At 38.6% G+C, this 20,809-nt stretch overlaps 1 protein-coding gene across 2 annotated transcripts in view; it reads right to left on the reverse strand.

Moving 5' to 3' along the window:
• Positions 1–6,675: 6,675 nt before the first annotated feature.
• Positions 6,676–20,809, reverse strand: part of RBPJ (recombination signal binding protein for immunoglobulin kappa J region) — a 66,598-nt gene continuing 52,464 nt past the window's right edge. Inside the window, exons 8-11 of one of the 2 annotated variants that reach the window (XM_080344295.1) lie at positions 19,895–20,035; positions 13,315–13,470; positions 12,385–12,488; positions 6,676–11,599 (exon numbers count right to left, since the gene is read on the reverse strand). In XM_080344295.1, the coding sequence (XP_080200421.1) occupies positions 11,284–11,599; positions 12,385–12,488; positions 13,315–13,470; positions 19,895–20,035 (717 nt within the window). In that variant the 3' untranslated portion in view covers positions 6,676–11,283. The remainder of the gene's footprint in view (positions 11,600–12,384; positions 12,489–13,314; positions 13,471–19,894; positions 20,036–20,809) is intronic. The other variant, XM_080344294.1, reaches the window with a different exon arrangement.

The following is a 20,809-nucleotide window of genomic DNA, read 5'->3' on the forward strand; positions in this document are numbered from 1 at the left end:
CCCTATATTCCATCAGACAGAGCTACGAGTGACCATAAAACCCAGTGGCAGTCAGGAAAGTAGAAAAACAAGTACTTAAATAAACAAGGCATTATGCAAAAACAAACCAGAAAGGCCTCACAACCAAGCCCCTACTCCCCTCCCCAAATTGTGGTGCATTTAATAGTGACGGGTAACTGAAACAGTCCACTCTTCACTAGCATCCCGTGACCCAACTTGAAAAGAGTGGTGCTGTGCCAGGAGAGCACAGGTGTGGCCTCTCCTGCCCCAACTCCCCCTCACTTTTGCTAAACCTCTTTTTCACCACAGAGCTTGTGTGTCCTCATTCCGATGTCTGACAGCAGCAGTCTGTTACGCATTTCGGTGCTACCAGTTGGCTTCACTAGATAATAATTTCCAAATCCGTGTGTCTGCTTAGACTACAGTGTCTTGTACATCAAGAGCACCGTGTTTCTAAATTAATGTAAACTTAGCAAAATGCAATTCTGTAACTGATTCATGTTGCCTCTGTGCTTCCTCCAAATTCAGTTTGAACAATGTTTTCTAATCTACTACTACATAAAACAAACTGAAGAACTTAGATATTATTTCCATGTGTCTGTGGGCTCAAATGTAGCCATCTGTGCAACTTCAGGCTCTGCTTCTGAGCCAAGAATGGTTATTTACCTACATTTGTCCTTGGTCTCTGGAGGAACATATTTGTGCAAGTGCTTTTAAGTACTTTCATGTGTCGGTGAGACTCTCTCCACCTGTGTGATCAGTTATCGCAGATAGCAGTCAGGAGGGCTTTTGAAGAATGGACGCTTGGAAACACCTGCTTTTTAGTTACACGATCAAGTAACTTTACATACACTTTTTTTTTAAATTTAATTTAACTGCAAAATTTCATATCTGGCTTGAGTTACCTTCATTTCATAGCTCGAATAGCTTTTTCTCTTTCAGTTCTTACGACTGATCTCTAATTCTGTCAATTTTCCTCTTCCGTGTGGAGAATGTCAGATCTAAAGCTCTCACACACAGGTCACTACAACACTTGTTGTTTTGTATCCACAACATTAAAGCAATTTTGATTGCTCCTCTCGATGCATTTTGGTTTGCCTCAAACACTAAGCTTAATTTTATTAATATTTCAGGATTTCCATGTCCTTTCTGACAAGTTACCTTTTGAAAATGTTGGATCATCTCACATATTTTGGTTTCTTGCATTTGGGCTCTTCAGCTCCTTCCATGGCATGAGAAGAGATGTGACAACTCATCTATCTCTTATGGAGTGTCCTACCCGCAGCACTGAAAATAAGGGGAGACAGATGCATTTTCTGGATTTCACTTTTCACAATACATTTCAAGGACTGAAGCACATATACCTGCATTGTTAAGGAAGGTGGAGGTTTGGACAGCAAGGCAAGAGTGAATTAATGTTTTTGGCACCTGGTGAAGTAGGAGCAGCATTTTCAGGCCACTGAATGAGTACATAGATTGTGTCTGTACTGAAATAAGGGGAAATTAATTTTAAATGTAGATATTTTAATAGCGTTTTGGCCTGGGTGAGTGGGTGAAGCAGTTTACACCTGCAACAGAAATCTACCAAAAGGGATAAATGTTGCAAGAAATGGTCTAAACAAAGGTGCAGAATACCTGAGGTGCTGCTGATGACTTGAAAACCTCATGTACTTCATTAGCCAGCTCTGCTTCAAACCCCATCTGGGGTCGGTCCCATCTAATCTTCTTTGCTCCCAAACAGCAGCTGCTGCAAACAATTCTGGGCTTACATTTGCAGGTTCTGTTGTCATCAATGAGAGTTTGTCTGGGTAATTATGTCAGAATAAAGCAGGACTTCCCTTTCTCTGGGTATCTGAGAGAAGATTGTTAATGTATTTTCAAGTGTTTTTTCCCACTGGTCTTAAATACAACAGCCCAGAATCCTACTCAGGTATGTCCAGCGAGGCTTTTAATTCTGACCCCAAAGACACATTCAGGGAGGGTGCTGTGGGGCTGGGGAGGCCACTGCAGCCCAGAGTCACCATGGGGCCAGCTGAAGTGTAGGCTTTTTTTTTGACAGGTTATTTAAATCAGATAGAACAGCTTCAGTGTTGTTGTAAGGTGCTGGAGGGTTTGTACCATTTACAATAAAACAATTCTACTTCCACCTTCCTGATGAACTGAAATTTTAGCCCTGTCTCTGAGACCCCTGCACCTACTCGCTCCCACTTCGGAAAAAGGATTTAAACCTCAGTTTGCTCCATTCCAGGCAAAATGAACCCACTAAATGGCTACCTGGAAGACAGACTTTTGGCCTCTCTGGTCTGAGGTTTTACCAATGCCTATGAACCATTCATAACTGGAGAAACAGGGAAAACAGATTATAAATCCCTAAAGAAACTATTACTGTACTTCAGTGGTGTGCAAGAGAGCTCCTCATGTCCCAATTTTGCATTAAAAGCAAGTATCTTGACCACACTTTTTTAATTTAAAGCTTGCCCTATGCGTCCCTGTGATATCTGTCGATTTGGTTAAAGTTAGGTAAAATCAAGATTATTTCAACTTGGTTGGCACACATGCCTCAGTTTTCCTAGTAGATATCCTGTATCTGATTTGACATTTTACACCTTACCAATGACAGTTAATGAATTGCTAGATAACAATACATTATGACTCAGTTCTGCTACAGTCCACCTGCTTACTGAAGTGTTAATATAACTCATCTGTTATTTGATTTTATCGATTTTACATTGTTAGGTTTTAGAATAAAAAGATTCATAAGTTCTGGCCACGAAGGCAACACCTCAACTAGTACTTGAGAGAGGGCTTTTTGTGAGGGATCATTCCTCCTTCCAAGTCAACATCACTGTTGGGCAGTGGAAAAAACCAACAAAAAAAACCCCAACAAAACACTAAACCAGCATATCCTTTTGCCTTATATGACAAGTAACACACAGACTTCAATGACTGCATCCATTACATGACCAATAACTCCCATCAGCCTTGAAATTTCTCACAGTCTGACTTAAAAACTAGTGTTCACCTTTGCTGTTATCTTTCTCCTTCCATCTCTGTAATAATTTGGCAGTACTTACATTTAACTTAAGGTCTAAACTCATTTTTTCCACCCCCTCCTGGGACTTGGACAAATGTTCTCTGTGTCAGGGTGTCACTGCACTGGGACTGTGATTTGCCTGCATCAGAATAACAAAACCAGTTCAATTTGCGTTGAACACACCATAGGAATTTGCAGAGAACACTTCACAAGCTGACCAGCATTCAAACACCATCTTTAAAAGAAAGGAACATTTTCATAGGCAGATAAACACTGAATTAATTGCAAGACAAGATAAACATCAATATTGTTAGTGTTCACTCTAATATGACCAGCTGCAAAGAATTTACTTGCTTGGAAGCCTATTCTGGAATTTGTTAATAACTCATCAGTAATCTGCACAGCACTGCCACAAGACATTTTCATTTGGAAAAAAATAAACCAAACTCCTACTTCATCAAGAATTTTGTGTTAGTTGCCCCCTGTGTCAACACAAGATCTAAGACTTTATATTTTTTTAATGGTTTCGTATGGCATTCTGCTCTGTACTACTGCAGATGGCCAGACTGTGCCACCTTGGCAACTACACTGAGTCTCAATGCTGGAAGTGACTGTTACACAAATCAGGCTGCAACACCTATAAAATGTGAGCAGCACAAAGGGACAACAGGACCGCTCACTCTCTTCCCTCAAAGAAGAAAGTAGATGCTGTGCTGGGAACTGCATAGACATCAAGAGGCGAACCTGCAGTTTCCTTGTCCATGCATTGAGGTGCTTGTTTTCTCAGTTGTGCAAACAGAGAATTCCACAGAATCACGTTAATCAGTGTGAGAAATGTACAGTACTTGCTTTCAAAGGCAAAGCATAGAAACACCTTTCACTAAGACCAAGATATGAGTACATTAAAAAAAACAGATACACCATTTCCTAACCTAATGATTTCATTGATGGTAAAATCTAACAATATTGCTGAATCTCTCACATTTTTTGGGAATTCCCAATTACGTTTCTTTAGGCAGTAAATTCAATTACCATGAACTCTCTATCTGCCCTTTCCCAGTTTCCACAAAGTAAAATTGTTGGCAGTAAGAGAACTGAAACACAATTTGAAGCACACCTAACTGAGAACAAACAGAAAAAAGTACAAGAATAGGAAGAAGGCATAGTTCAAAATATTCTAGTAATAGATTACTGGGGATGAAAGGGAACAATGGAAGCTAACAAGATACAAACTGATCAATTGTGTTTTTAGGGTTTTGTGTGTGTGTGCATATGGTGCTGCATGAGACATGTTTTTGCAGGTAAAGAAATATTCAGAGTTCATACTGGACTACACTCTGCGACTATATGCACGTACACAAGTATCACACAAAGTTGTCTTGGACAGAGATGAAAAAAAGGTTTCCTGTCACATTTGGCATGTGTAATGAAAACACACATGGGCATCTCAGGATCACATTCCATTTCACAGCAGAGATACCTTGGCTGGATTAGCTCTAAACAGATGACACACAATCCTGTAAGAATTGTCAAAATCAAGAAGTAACACTAGAACAAAGTATCTCACTCAAAACAAAAGTCATTGGGCTCGAACTAGAATTAAACTCACTTGGAGATTTTAAGAACTAATTATATGTTTGTGACCAGCTGGCTATTAAAACAGTTTTAAGGCAGAAAACATAGTATTTATAGATCTGAGCCTCTATCTTTTCTACAATTGTTGTTCTTTAAGCAGAACTATGAAATTCTTAAAACAATTCTGATTATATGGTCTGTAAGGCTGCAGTTTCCGTGAGGAAATCCTTCCTACTGTAAAGGACTGCCAACCGATTGCAATATGTTATAAATGTCTTAATGCATTGGTATAGCAATGAACAAATCAACGCAGTTGCTATTATTTATTTGTATGTCAAAGGCCTCAAAGTCAAGTCACTCAGGAGAAGCTGATGTAGAAAGCAAGAAACAGAGGCAGGACACAGAAGTAGCGCGAGTGGCACAAGGTCCTATTGTGCTGGTGAAACACATCTGTGGGAATTCGCAGAGGTGGAAATGGACAAATTTCCCAGTTAACAAACCATTAAATAGATCAAAGGTATTTTAGTTAGAAGCAGAGAAGATTTAAGGTTTTAATGAACACAGATGAGGGAGTGAAGTGACAGCAAATATAAAACAAATAATAAATGAAGACTTTCTAAATTCAGATAAAGATTCACAGGCACCTGTATATGGTTCCAAATTAGGTGTGTCTTCTTCAGATAAAGACCTGCAGGTCTGTAGAAACTTCCAGTCAACTTACCTACATGCAGCTTAAAAAACAACCAACTAACATTTCTTTCTCCCCTGCCCCACTGCACAACAGTAGAAACAGCAGAGACATGACAGCACAGTCTCAGCACATTGACTCCTCTCTTCTAAATTATGCAGCAAAATTTACACATTCTGAGAAAAGCTGCAAACTAATTAAGAATCTGGAAAAGCAGACATAAGAAGAGAACCGAGACTAGAATACAAAGGCAATAGCGCACGGAAAAGACAACAGCAAACTTATAACCACTCTTTTCCATACTTGAAGGAGACGCAGAACCTGAAAGGTGTCAAATTCAGTCACTAGCTCTCTTCCAAGTTTGCTTCTACACAGAATCAGGAGTTCCTCACCTTATTTCTCTTTAGCATATATAAGTAATGTTCATATTCAATACAAAAGTACTTTTAAACAAAAAATACGGGCTGTAACTCTTCATGCTTTTACCTCATGCCAAGCACGTGCTACTGAGTATCAGAAATAAATACCCTTTACAAACACCCTAATTGAGCACATACGGGTTCTTTCTGCCTTTCTAAGAAGCACACAACTCCAGTCTAAATAGGACACAGTGAAAGGCAAAATACCTCCCAGTTTTGTAATTCAGAATATTCTGAAATGGCATATATTGCATGTAACCCTCCAAATGAATCCTGTCCTCTAGCCAAGTAACTTTCTAGCCAAATAACTTAAGACCATTCTCCTTTTAATCCTCTACTCTGGATTTTAACAGGATTTATCATTGAGACTATATAGCTAATCAACAAGGTCTGGATGAAGAGGGGTTGGTTTGTTTGTTTTTATTTTACATCTGTATCCCTTCATCTAAGATCAGCACCATCCCACACAGTTTCTTCCAACTATACCAACACTGAAGTTTAGTGATTGTCCTCTTTGCCAAAACCTCTGATCTGATTTCTATTCTGTTCCAGAAGACTCAATGTTATAATTCCAGAAAGAGACTGCAAGGGGCTTTAAAATAATTTTGAAATGCAATCTGCCCCTACTATCCCTGTTTCAAACAGCAGAAGCTCTACCAGTGTTGAGTTTCCAGCTATTGTATGTGTCTTCATAACAGTGGGACTGAACTTTGCAAAAGTTTCAATAAAAATCTGCAATGCTTCCTTATATTCAAATGATCTAATCTTTCTCTTCCCACACCTTCTTAACAACCACTTATGGTCCCTTCCCAGCCTTATGGATAAACTAGTAGTTCTTGTGCTAGTTTAAAACAAAACTAACAGGTTTGTGCCATTTCAAATTCTCCTGCTGGTGCGCCCACTTCCCATCTCTTCCAAGTGATTGTGTCACTTGTGCTTGCCAACTAAAAGATCACATAATTCTAGTTGTTCCTCACGGCCCTACTAGAGTATTTTGTCAAAGCAAGAAATAGGCTGGCTTGCCACATTTCTGGTTCTAATTATTTACCAAGTGAAAGAAATACCAGACAGCCTGCAACTAAGTAAAGCATGAGAACAAGTCAGGTATACTACTTACAATAATAAAGTTGCTAAACAATTAAACACAGTTCATTTTTTCTTATTTAATAAATAATATAAAAAAGTGAACCTTTTTTTTTGTTTGTTTTACATTATTGGAAAAAACAGTTTCTTATCTAACTCCAGCAATAATACAAGCAGTAACAAAACAGATTTAGATTTTAGGGTGGACATTCCTTATCCCATTTAAGTGGAGTCCAGTGTGCAAAGCCTCACAATTACTGATGACTTTTCCACTCCTGGGGCTGGTCGTCTTCTGTGCTGTTCTGGATCCATAGATGACCTCACTGTTCATTCACCAAAAAGGAAAAAAAAAAAAAAGGAAAACAAACAAGCAAAACCAACAACAACCAACCAACATATTCCTTGGTTAACACTGAAGAAAATCCACAAAAACATGGCAAGTTTCAACACCTGATCAAATCATAACTACTTTTATATCATCGTACAGATGTTCAATTATGTTTGTCACATCAACAGTAACATGGCATTTTATCTTTAGCCTTGTAGAAGAAAAACGAAACCAAATATTATAGGCACATACACACAGAGAGTACACTTGACAAAAACACTTTTATGTGGTTTACATTTCACTTTTATTTAATCCTCAAAACTGCCCATATTGCAGGGTTCCTCTTGATGAAGTATGGAACTGAGCAATTAATTCTACAAAATTACGGTAAGAACTTGCTAATTTTTCTACCTTATTGCTAAGAAACTTTACAGGTGCACAGTTTGTAAAAATAACCCTTTTAAGACTGAATGCATACACATGCTACAGGATTTAAAAAAAAATGACATTAGCATAGCACCTCCAGATGGGGCAAATGCAGTGCTGAACACAGACAGAATGCTTATAAAGTCAGAACTGCTCATTTATTTTACAGCTTCTAAAAGGGAAGAAATTTTTCAGTCCTAAAAGGGTTAAGTAGAAACCCTAATATACTGATTTTTCTAACAAAGCTGCCACTCAATCCCACAGTACAGTGCTTGAAAACAAAGTCAAAAGTCTGGCACAGGAAAGTACACACATTTGTTCAGTACTCATAAACACAGCTACTTTTGAAAGAAAGTAAATAATATGGTTAATAACTGAAGAGTGTCTTAGTTTCAAGATGGACAATGCTATGGAGTAATTTAATCTACTAGTGGGTAGTTTACTTCCAATAGATAATTTGTCTCACTGGCAATAATATTTTGTATATGAGGAATTCACTGATTTATGTCTTGAGTTCATGTCTTTTCAGGTAACCATTCTGATCTCATAAGTCTGTGCAACGAAAAGCATTACAGAATACCATTATTAACACAGTCGTGGGATGCCCTCAGGGCAAATAATTAGGAAAAACATCAGCAGCAGACGGTTAAAGACTACACTAGTGTTGAATTCTGAAACGCAGTTCCAAACAAAAGAAAATAAGAAAAAGCATAGCTAAATTTGAGCACTTAATTTGCTTTTTTCTCCTATAGTTGGAACTACAATAACATTCTGAACACAGACTCAATTTCTATGTATATAGAATTAACAGAAGACTTAACAGCTAGACTTGAACAGTTATAATAGTTTCATACTGAAACATTCTAAAAGTAGTTTTACCAAAATCTTGAGATATTGTTAATATTATGAAAATTGATTAACAGCTCACAAGGCCAATAAATGTAACAATATCACCCCACAGGAATAAGTTCAGGAAGATAACATATCGAAACAACTGGACATCTTAGCAACAGCAAGGACCTGGAAGACCATTTCTGTACTACAGAATAACTACTGGCAACAATGGACCCACAAGCCCAAGTTAAAAAAGGGGTTCTAAATGGTCTTGTAAGCAGAACATACTAGTTCGTTTTTCACCCACGTGGCTGTAGTGTGTAGAACAGCAGAAATTAGGCTAAGTCATTAGGTTTTTTACAAGACAAGGAATATTATACCTATTGGGCAAAATTATTGCAAGAAACTGAATATAAAAAGTATTGCATTTATATGTAAAAATTTTAAAATAATGAGTATAAAAGCAGGTGTCAAGTTCTGAAAAGCTGTTTTAAATAGTCTTTAGAGGTTAAAAGGCTTGTCATGGTTTGCCTACTGTGTGTATATCATGGTTTGCTCTTTACACTCTAAATCTGATATATATATATATATATATTGCTTATTTGAATTCTCAGTCTAATCAAAGATGAAAATCTGTGGCTCTTGAATTAAGCCATACTGTAAGATACTTATGTGTTTCTAACAAAACCACAGTGAAATGATTGCTGCCACAACACAATTACAATGAAATTTTATAGCACATACAAAGGTAAACAGATTTGCAAGTAAATGCCAGTAAACAGTTTTAAATGGAGATAAGGCCACAATGAATTCTGCCCTTGGTCACTGAATGGAGATGAGGTGAGGCAGTATTCACTAGTGCTAAGAACCAGCATTGCAACTATGTCATGGGAATAAGTTTTGTAATGCAGAAGAGCAAATATGAAGGCCTGTGGTAGAATACAAGCACGTTTTAGAAGGACAGTGGCACTGATTTCACTATTAGCTAAATATGCTTTACAACGAATTTCTTCCTTTAACCACACTGTTTTCACACACACAATGGAGCACTAGAGGAAACAAGTAGAATGGAGCGTCAGAGGACACAAATATGGTGCAGAGACAATTCTTTAAAACGGTGGTGGGTGCTGAAACTGGAATAAGTGGTCAGAAATAAAAACCCTATGAAAATGGTCAACACATAAGCTCGTAAGAAGTACACTAGAGGAAGCCACAGGTTCACAAACAGCAGTTGTGGCTCTTGCTTCAGGGTATAGAAAACGCTGAACACACCATAAAATTCGTGTTTTGGCTTTTGAAGAAGATGATCACACTATCAGAACTTGTCCTATGAGTCTATGCCTAGTTCCGTGACTACAAATAAACTACTGGGGTATACTTTCAAATACAAATATAGCAGGAAGGTCTGCAAGGGGGGCAAAACATGGCAAAGACAAAATGAAAAAACAAATGCAACAACCAAAGTCAAAGTGCAAATCAGCCTTGAATTTACGATGGAGAGAAGACTTGAATGTCGCACAAGCTGCTGGCAGAGAAAGAGAAACCCACAGGAAAGAAGGATGGGAGGAGTTGACATCTTCATAGTGCTTTTATGATTTTCTATTTGCCCATTTCTAAGTAACAAAATTTATTTCTAGTTATTATGGTATGATCACTTCACAATGAAAGCACGTTCTCAATACAAGTGTTAACATCAAAGTCTGGCCTAATTTACCCAACAGTATGAAGAAAAACATGCTTGCTGTGATTCTCAAGTGATGAAGGGCATCACCTACCAATCCCGTTTGTAACACATACTTATCATGGTATTTTAGTTACATGCCAACAAGGCAGAAGACATGCTGCCAAATGAAGTTCTTGGGAACATTCCACTTTCGAAATAAAACATTTAACTTACACTTAATACAAATTATGTACAAGATTAGAAAAACCTGAACAGATCCTGAAACATTTTCTGATGCAATATGACTGAGCAAGGAAGAGAGGGAGTAACTCAGTAACAACCCTTCAAAAACACCAACATATGCCTGTGACATGAACAATCATTAAGACGACTGCTGAGATGCCACTTTAAAAAAAAAAACTCGTGTAACGTTAGAACCTCATGAATTATCACTATAAATACATATTTAAAAAAGGAAAACAGAAATAACTATTAACAATGACTGAAAACAGAGCACTAAAGTTAACATACATTGCATGTATTGCAGGCAAGGCAGAGGCATTTTTTTAAAGCTTTTGCACAGACTTCATATAATCTTAAAAAAAATATGCTGGCCTTTACAAGGTTCTACTTGCTGAAATAAAAACAATTTCAGTTCATAAAAAGTCACAAGACTTCAGTTTAAAAAAAGGAACAGTTCCAGCCACAGACCAAAAATATATATATTTTTTAAAACTGGAAGAGTATGGTAATTAGATTATACAAGCATGGTCAGGCTTGGAACCTGAATATACTTCAGAGCAAAAGCTCAGAGGAAAAAAAAATATAAACTATTTGGTAACAAAAGTGTACTATATGTTGTGATACAAAAAAGGTATGGTGAAAATGTACCTTTTATACTAAAGCTTATACAAGTTTCTTGGTCCATAAAAACTATGTTGTGTTCATGTTTTCTAGTTTGCCCAACGTGTATCCCAGCCACATTTTTTTGTTTCTTGCCCATTAAAAAAAAAAAAAAAACAGCTGAAAAATAGATTTTCAATAAAGTTCTTATGTTTCGGATTTTTTTTTTTTATTGTGGCTTCTATATTTAAGATCAGCACTTGCAGGTAACAAAGTTCAAATAATATCACCTAAAATTGAAAGGCGTTTTCCCATGAAACCACAAAAATTGTTCAGTTCTCTTGAATGTAGCACTTAAAAGTCAGTTAAAGTCCATACAAACAACAGTAGTTAGGAAACTACAGTCGCTGTAGATGATGTGACATTGGTAGGGTTTGTGCTGACGTTTGTGTAACTTCCCTCGCTGTTTGCGTTTGTTTCGCTGGAAGCCATGAGGCTTGAGTTAGCTCTGAGGATTGCTCCAGCAGCGCTGCAGTGTGGTCGTGGCCCTGGTTCCGGTGTGTATGTAAAGGTAAGGCTGGTGGAGTAAATTATGCCATCGTTACGGACCAAAGTTACTGGCACCTGGACTGGCTGACGGACCCACCTCCAACCCTCTCGAAATGCAGAAATGTCTGGAACAACACATAGCATGCTCTCTGCGCATCTGAAAAAGAGAGAGTCAACTGAGCATAATAAACTTAAGTTTAAATATAACAGAACAAAATAGTTCAGTTGGAAGGGACTTAAAAAAATCACCTAGTTCAACAGCCTGACCAGAAGTTAAAGCATGTTATTAAAGCCATTGTCCAAATGCCTTGTAAACACTGACAGGCTTGGGGCATTGACCATCTCTCTGGGAAGCATGTTCCAGTCTTTGACCACCCTCCTAGTAAAGAAATGTTTCCTAATGTCCAGGTTGAACCTTCCCTGGTGCAGCTTTGAACCATTCCCACACATCCTGGTACATGATACCAAGGAGAAGAACTCAGCACCTCCATCTCCACTTCCCCTCTTCAAGAAGCTGTATAGGGCAATGAGGTCATCCGTCAGCCTCCTTCTCTCCAAACTACACAAACCCGAAGTCCTCAGCTGCTCCTCACAGGACATGCCTTCCAGCCCTTACCAGCTCTGCTGGCCCTTCTCTGGGTGCAGTCAAGTGCCTTCACATCCTTCTTAAACTGTGAGGCTCAGAACTGCACACAGTACTCGAGGTGAGGTTGTACCAATGCTATACGCAGTGGGATAATCACCTCCTTTGACCAGAGGGATGCAGGTTGCCCTCTTGGCTCCAGGGCAAGCTGCTGACTCATACTGAGCTCTGTCAACCAGAACCCCAGATCCCTTTCTGCAGGGTAGGAAGTACACGCTTGAGCGTATACACATGAGGACACGCTCTTTAGAGCGTCCAGTAAAATGTCATCACCATAAAAATAGTAGGAAATACTGTACCTGTACATGGTTTCAGCTTCCACATCCCCAAACCAGACACGTAAATTTGGAGTGAAGTTCTGCCCCGTAAGTTCCAACATTGCTACATCCCCGCCACCATTCAACTGGAAAGGGAGTGAATGGGAAAAAAAGGAAAATCCACAAAAAACTCATGTATTAATAAAAACAAACACACCCTTCTCAGGAAAAAAAAAAGGGGGGGGCAAAAAAAAACAACACAAAAAACCACAACAAAACCAAAACCATACAAAACCCCCCTCCAAAAACCAAAAACACCAAAACAAAACAAAAGAACAAAACCAGAAAAAAATTGTTTACGTTTGTACAAGAACTATAAACAGTGCTGTTTCAGTCAGCAGGATAAAACTGAAGCAAACACACCCACACAAGTGAACTGTAAAGAAGTAACAAATCTAAAAGATACTGCCAATTAATTTGGTATCCTGAAGGAACTTCTAAGTTTTGATAGTTTCCACTTAGAAGTCAACAAGGCTTTGAAAACAAAGAACAAAGCATCTTTCAGAGAACATGTTACAAGAGCTTCAAGGTTTTCCACAGCAGAATGCTGATTTTCTTAATAAGTTTTCAGTCTGGTCTTTGATCTATAATTAGCTGTTTTAAGAGCCAAAATCAATTTCTAAATAATGAAACCAAAGTAGAAGTCATTAAAGGATATAACTATGGTAGTATTTTAAAAAATACAATTCTTAACGTACAGAACAATATTAATATTATCTCTGTGATGGATAGGCTCATGTAATCTGAAATGTATAACAGGTAAGAAAAAATACTGCAACATAAAGTAATTTTCCTATTTATAAAGCTAGTATGAATGTTTATCCACAGTATTGCACAAAGGTACCACGAAGGTTAAATCAGTATGATAAAATAATCTCACATGACAGAGCTTGTTCAAAAAAATAAACTTACTTGAAGACTTTCTACAACAGGCACAGGTGTCACTGGAGCATGGACCGGTCCCATCCCCTCATAAAATGTGTATTCTGCTTTATCTGTGCTAATGATTGTCCAAGAAGCTCCATCATTAATCATTTCTTTATTTGGTTCTTTTGGGCATGGAGTGGCCTTAGAAAGAAGGAAATTTTAAGTCTGACCTGTAGATTTATTTGCTAAGTACTGAGCTAAAAAACAATTCATCCAGTAACAATGACTTTTATTTCAGTAACATATTTCCTTATGTTTTTCCTCTAATACAATGACCTAGAGAAACAGTCTCATACATTGCAGCAAAACTAGTAGAAAACTAAAACTTGTGAGGATAACGTAACTGTCATCTATGATACTGTCACCTCTCCAGCCTTCTGTTTATTACTGAGTTTTATTTTAGTTCAGGTTTCAAAGTTTTAACGTTATTCAATAGCCATTAACCAACAAACTACAGCACCTAGAGGTAGCTACTTTGAAATAGATCTTGTTTTATTAATGCAAAGTGACAAAAACAGCTACAGACTGAAGTGGAATACTTTTCATTAGTTACAATTTACATCTGGCCAAGATTTTTTTTGTTTTTAGAGATTTCTTCACCATCCACAAAATTACAGAAAACACAAGCTTGTAGTTCAGTGTTTTGTCAAAAGAGATAGGAGAGAAGCTGAAATGACAACTTTGCAAATTAGTTAGAAACTTTCACTGTCTCCTCGTAAAGATTACTAAATTAGTGTACATACATATATACATAGATAAAAAAAATACACTGACAACTAGTTTTTATGGCAACAAAAGCCTCTCTGAACAATTAAATCATCTAGCAACCAATAAGGAAATTGTGTATAGGTTAAACACAGTCACAGAAACAAATGGGACTAAAAAATTCTGATTTTAATACCTAAATTCTGTTTTCTTCCTCTAAGCTTTAAGTATATTCAGGTATGTAACTACAACCTTCACTCTTCAAAACTGTTGGACAAACTTCAGTTAGCACGAATCTACCAATTCAGATGAAAAGAAGATCAAAGCTGCGTTCTCATGTGGACTCTTGGCTCTGCTATGATCATGTAAAAAAGCACTGAAAACTGCTTGTGAGGGAACTCTGCAACAAGAACAGTAACTACAGATCTTTCTAAATTACTAGCCCAACTTCAAAAGAACTGTTGTATACTAATCTGATGCATGACATCTTTCACAGAGGTTGACTACAATTCCTGTTAGCATGGACCGACATACTTCAACTCATGACAAATACAACCATGGATATAAAAAATTAATTAACCTATACAAGATCCTTGACTTGCTTCTTCAGATCTGCTAAACCCCTGCTACAAAGCGGAAGGCAAATGCCAGAGAATTTGTTCTGAAAGTCCCGCTATGTCAAGAACCATTTCAGAAGACTCTGTCACAGAAATCCTTGAAAGACTATGATTCTTCTTCTTGAAAAGCATTCCTTGTCACTTCCAAATATAGCAGTTTACCGCCAGACACCATTTCCCCACTCTTTCCTTCCCTTTTATGATTAAACTTTCTCAACAGGTGGCACTGGAAGACTGAAATGCCTTAACACCAAGTTAAGTACCTCATGTATTGACTGGCTTCACATGGAAACCGAATGGGAAACAAACAGCATAACATTAACAGAAAAAAGACAGAATAGCCCAACAACTGGTAAACACAACAAAGACACAAACAAAAGAAATCTAAGGAATATATTTGTATTAAAAAAATAATAAAAAAAATATATATATCAACCAAACACCACTAATCCCTCCTCTCAGAAAATACCTCAAGAAAGTTCTATACCACAGGATGTTAAAGAAATGAAATTATAATGGATTAGAAAAAGTTGTGTGTTTGTTTCTTTTTAATAGAAAGCTGATTAAAGGAAAGTAAAAAACAAAAGGTAGAACTTAACAGTCATTCTTCTTTCAAAATGCAAATGCCAATAGCACAATCTTGTCCCCAATACTGGTGTTACAATCTGTTTTGGTCAACATCCTCATCAGTGTACTAGCAAAGTCAAATCTTCAAAATTCTGCATGATCCTAAGTTTTTCAGGTAGTGAAGTGCTTTTACAATATCAAGGATTTTATGTCCAGAAGTGAAAAAAAAAAGAGGAAATGAGCTTTAATTTAGATAAAAATTAGGTTTCTTAAGAAAAATTCTGAACATGTGTCCATAAAATACTGAACTTGGAACTGGTAGTTACAACTCAGGATTCTGGAGTCACCACTGACGGTCTTCTGAAATCACCAGCTTGATGTGCAGTGGCATCCTCAAGTGGCAACAGAATGTTGGACATAATCAGAAAAAAATATTGAGAACAAGGTATCAGGTATTATTTTGCCAGTGTAAATCCTGTTCACATAATTCTGGAATACTGTGTGCAGTTCTGGTCTCTCCATCTAAAAGAAAGCCATGGTGAAAAGAGAAGGTACAAAAGGGGCAAACAAAGTCACCAAGGAGCTGCTGACCTTATGAGAAAAAATTGAAAAGACTGTGACTCTCCAGTTTGGAGAGAAGAAATTAAGATATTGATGGACGAGGTGAATGCAGAACTGTTGCTTACTAAAACCTGCAAAACTGGAACTAGGAATCACTCACAGAAACTACCAGCTCATTCAAAACAAAGCAAAGTTTACTATACAGAGGACAGGAAACCTCTTGAACTTTCTGCCACGGAATACTGCAGAAAAAGAGAGCACCAGCACATTCAAAAGAACTCAAACAGATGGACCACACGCATATTTACCAAATGATAGCAAGAGTCGGACATGCAGCCTTCAACAACCCTTAATATAAGAAGCGTGGGTGCTGGCAGAGTACAACTGCACCGGACCACACAAAGCATCCAGATCTGCCTCCCTCCTGTAAGCACCATCTCCTGTTGCTGCTGCTAGACATACATATGGACTATGCTCTGATCCAATAAGGCATTATAATTTACGTTCTTTCTGCATTCTCCAGAATGCATGGAGATCTTTAAAGAGAGATCTGGCTGGTACTTAAGCAACTGAATGTCAAATTTTCTATAGGTTCATGCTGACCTGCTTACTTTCCACAGCCTCTCAGGTCTCTATATTGGGCTATTTCCATTCACCCGAGAGAGACTTGCTACCCTAAAGTCTGGAGTATTTTGTGTGACTGTGGTTTTTTGGAGGGTTATTTTGTTGTTGTGTTGGGGTTTTTTTTGTTTGTTTGGTTTTTGTTTGTGTTTGGTTTGGGTTTTTTGTGTTTCTTTTTTTTTTTCTCCCCACAGTGATCACAGTCTGTCTAGACTCCTACTAGAAGAACTGCTTAAGAGTAGGCAGGTGAAAGATGCTACACATGCCTATTTCTCTGGTCTTGGTCTTCTGGTCCAAAGGAAATAAAAATGATACAATGAGATTTCTATCTTGCCCCTGGTAGAAAGAATTTATCTTCCATAGGGACTTCACTTACCAAAGAGTGATAATAGCTCAATGTGCAAGTTAACAGATTTTATTCAACAAGTAGAAGCAGCAGGTACCTATTCCACTAAAAGTATCCAGAATAGTGGGTTGTCCTTTTATCTAAGACCTACCCATGTGGAAAATTCTGAGCTCTTATATGACTGGGCTCCATGAGAGCTGCAAAAACTGAAGAGTGGTATGATGTCCTGGTAGTCCCACAGGATGTTGAACTAAGGCAGTTGTCAAGAGAAGCAGGAGTTGTCTCTTCATTCAGCCCTTCCCATACAATATTTGGAGAAAGACCAATGAGCAAGGCTGACCCTGAGTTATGGGAATTCCTGTTTCATAGCTTTCTTCTTCTTGACAAAGGTTCATTCTCCTTTACAAGAAAGTATATTGATTGATAGGTGTATCTCTGCTATGTGTTGTGGGTAGAACAAATAGACCTGGTGCCTTCTGAGCCACAAGTCACAAATGTTTCCTGAAATACAAACAAAGCTTCCCATATTCTCTTTCCATTGTACCAATCCAGGATAGAAGTCAACTGAGCCTTTACCAATCCTTCTTGTGCCTTCCCTTAGATTAAGGGGAATCTTTAAAAAGTTAGCTTCCCTCTTCCCTATCTCTGCCTTTCTTATCCAAGAAGCTACAGCTATTACCCTAAGCAAGACCCAAGTCTTTCCCAAGTGTGGCCATCTTCCTGGAACACAGCATTATCTCTCAACACCCTCCGCTATCCGAGCTGCCCTGGATGTTTAAAGAAAATTGCAATACTTAGGCAGGCCTGAACTTGGTTACAGTCTCGTTACTCTGATGGGAACTGCCATGTTGAAAGTCTGCTAAGAGCATGCTAACATACACAGGAGACTACAACTACAATTTAATTTGTTAGCATATTGCATAAGCTGTCAGAACAACTGTACACTGTGGTGGTGTTTTTTCTTTTTTGTTGTGTGTGGAGTTCTGTTTGTTTGTTTGTTTTTCCAGCTCTACCTATGGGTTCCTTCTTGTTACAGTAACTTGCCAGGGATATTTTTCTCCACCTGCTAGAGAAAAAAGTATTTGGAAGACTGAGACAACTACATTCTTCACAGACAAATCAATTTCTGTGGCTTAACAAATCGCTGTGGTGAACTGCCATAGCTGTCTATGTTTACACTCTCAGCCAAGAAGGAAGACAGTGCAACTCTGTTAAATTCATCATGAAATGAGACACCCATAAATCCACGGGTCCAGATGGGATGCATCTGCGGGTGCTGAGGGAGCTGGCTGAAGTCATTGCTGGAACACTCTCCATCATCTTTGCCAAATCTTGGGAAATGGGAGAGGTGCCTGAGGACTGGAGGAAAGTGAATGTCACTCCAGTCTTCAAAAGGGGCAGGAAGGAGGACCCAAGTAACTATAGACCGGTCAGCCTCACCTCCATCCCTGGGAAACTGATGGAACGACTTATCCTTGGTGGCATCTCAAGGCATATCAAGGATAAGAAGGTCATTAAGGGCAGTCAACATGGCTTCACCAAGGGGAAGTCGTGCTTGACCAACCTCATTGACTTTTTGTTGACATAACGAGGTGGATGGATGATGGCAGAGCGGTGGACGTGGTCTACCTTGACTTGAGTAAGGCATTTGACACAGTCTCCCACAGCATCCTTACAGCTAAATTGAGGGAGTGCGGTCTGGATGGTTGAGTAGTGAGGTGGACTGCGAACTGGCTGAAGGGAAGAAGCCAGAGAGTCGTGGTCAATGAGGCAGAGTCTAGTTGGAGGCCAGTATCTAGTGGAGTGCCTCAGGGGTCAGTACTGGGGCCAGTAATACTCAATATATTCATCAACGATTTGGATGAGGGAATAGAGTGTACTATCAGCAAGTTTGCTAATGACACCAAGTTGGGAGGAATGGCTGACACGCCAGAAGGCTGTGCTGCCATCCAGCGGGACCTGGACAGGCTGGAGAGTTGGGCAGGGAAAAAATTAATGAAATATAACAAGGGAAAGTGTAGAGTCTTTCACCTGGGCAGGAACAACCCCAGGTTCCAGTGTAAGTTGGGGAATGACCTGTTAGAGAGCTGTGTAGGGGAAAGGGACCTGGGGGTCCTGGTGGACAGCAAGATGACCATGAGCCAGCACTGTGCCCTTGTGGCCAGGAAGGCCAATGGCATCCTGGGGTGTATTAGAAGCGGGGTGGTTAGTAGGTCGAGAGAGGTTCTCCTACCCCTCTACTCTGCCCTGGTGAGACCACACCTGGAATATTGTGTCCAGTTCTGGGCCCCTCAGTTCCAGAAGGACAGGGAACTGCTGGAGAGAGTCCAGCACAGGGCAACAAAGATGATTAAGGGAGTGGATCATCTCCTTTATGAGGAAAGGCTGAGGGAGCTGGGTCTCTTTAGCTTGGAGGAGACTGAGGGGTGACCTCATTAATGTTTACAGATATATAAAGGGTGAGTGTCACAAGGATGGAGCTAGGCTCTTCTCAGTGACAACCAACGGTAAGACAAGGGGCAATGGGTGCAAACTGGAACACAGGAGGTTCCACTTAAATTTGAGAAGAAACTTCTTCATGGTGAGGGTGACAGAGCACGGGAACAGGCTGCCCAGGGAGGTTGTGGAGTCTCCTACTCTAGAGACATTCAAAACCCGCCTGGACACCTTCCTGTGTAACCTCATCTAGGTGTTCCTGCTCCAGCAGGGGGATTGGACTAGATGATCTTTCAAGGTCCCTTCCAATTCCTAACATTCTGTGACTCTGTGATTGTGGACTGTATCGTTTCGTATTTGCTGTGATCTAGAAATGAACAGAAGTGGTCAAACTCCACTGGCATACGCCAGGATGTTAAGCCACAGTATTATGATTTGCATGCTTAAGTTTCTAGCGTGTTTCCATTTCTTCCACTGGAAAAAACAGAATTTGTTGTCTAGACAGACATGGAAGAAGGTTATAATGAAAGAAAAACTGATTTGGAAAGGAGACAAAGTTCATTTCCCTCTACCCTCTGTGTTTTTAAAACAAAAATATCAGACTTGCATTCAAAACCAACTGCAAAACTGGCATTCAGGCATATTTTGGGAATATTTGGGAAAACTCAGCAACCACATTTCTCAGCTTTTGAAATAGTTTTAAACAACTCACTTGAAATTGTATTATTCTCTCCTGGGAAAGGCACAAATACATTCTCTCAGTGTCTTTAAGGTAAAATGCACATTTATGGAGCTGTGATACTGGATCATCTGCATCCAATAACGCTGTTTGTTTATCTACTTTTCGAATTATCTGTGAATAAAAATTGAACAAAAATATATTTAAGACAATGTCTGTACTTCATTTTATTGGAGATTATACATGTACTGTTAGTAAAGGAAGTGGAAGGTCACTTATTTTTAATTTCCATGCCTCCTGTTTTAATACTAACATTGGATTCATAATTCGCAATGCTTTTGAAACAAGAAAACAACATTGAAGTGACACGGAGTAGTACAGCATCAATGTGTTGCATGTATATATATTTTATCTTTTTTGCTATAAGATTGAGGAAAAAAACTTGAAGCTTCAGCAAAAATCTACTTTTGTTCCATTTCCTGGTACAAAAGAGCAGCAGATCAAATAATAATAAGACTTCTACAGAAGCTTCCACCATTGACCGCATCAACAACATTCTGTGGCAGACTGACTGTTGAACAAGAACAGTTGAAAATAAGGATTAACTTTAAAGGTATCGAGATGTCCTTAAGTAGAGTTTTGCAAAGACAACAATCATAGCATATGTTAATAATAGTTGGTCACTAAATACTACTTAAGAATTGTTGTAAATATACTTAGCAATTGTTCTTTATATCTGGTAGCTCAGCAAAAAAATATCTGCTGACTTAATTCAGAGCTGTTACACTAATTTAATTTTAAAATTAAAAAAATTATTCCCTTACAAACAGTGGAAAATCTGTAGCTTGGAATTTTAACTCAACTTCTAGAAAACAGTTTAATACCTCAATTTATGCAACATCAGCAGAAGCAGCAGCCAAAATGCCACAAGATTTCTAAGCCAACAAT

Source organism: Nesoenas mayeri (assembly GCF_963082525.1).
Source record: "Nesoenas mayeri genome assembly, chromosome: 4".
NCBI lineage: Eukaryota > Metazoa > Chordata > Aves > Columbiformes > Columbidae > Nesoenas > Nesoenas mayeri.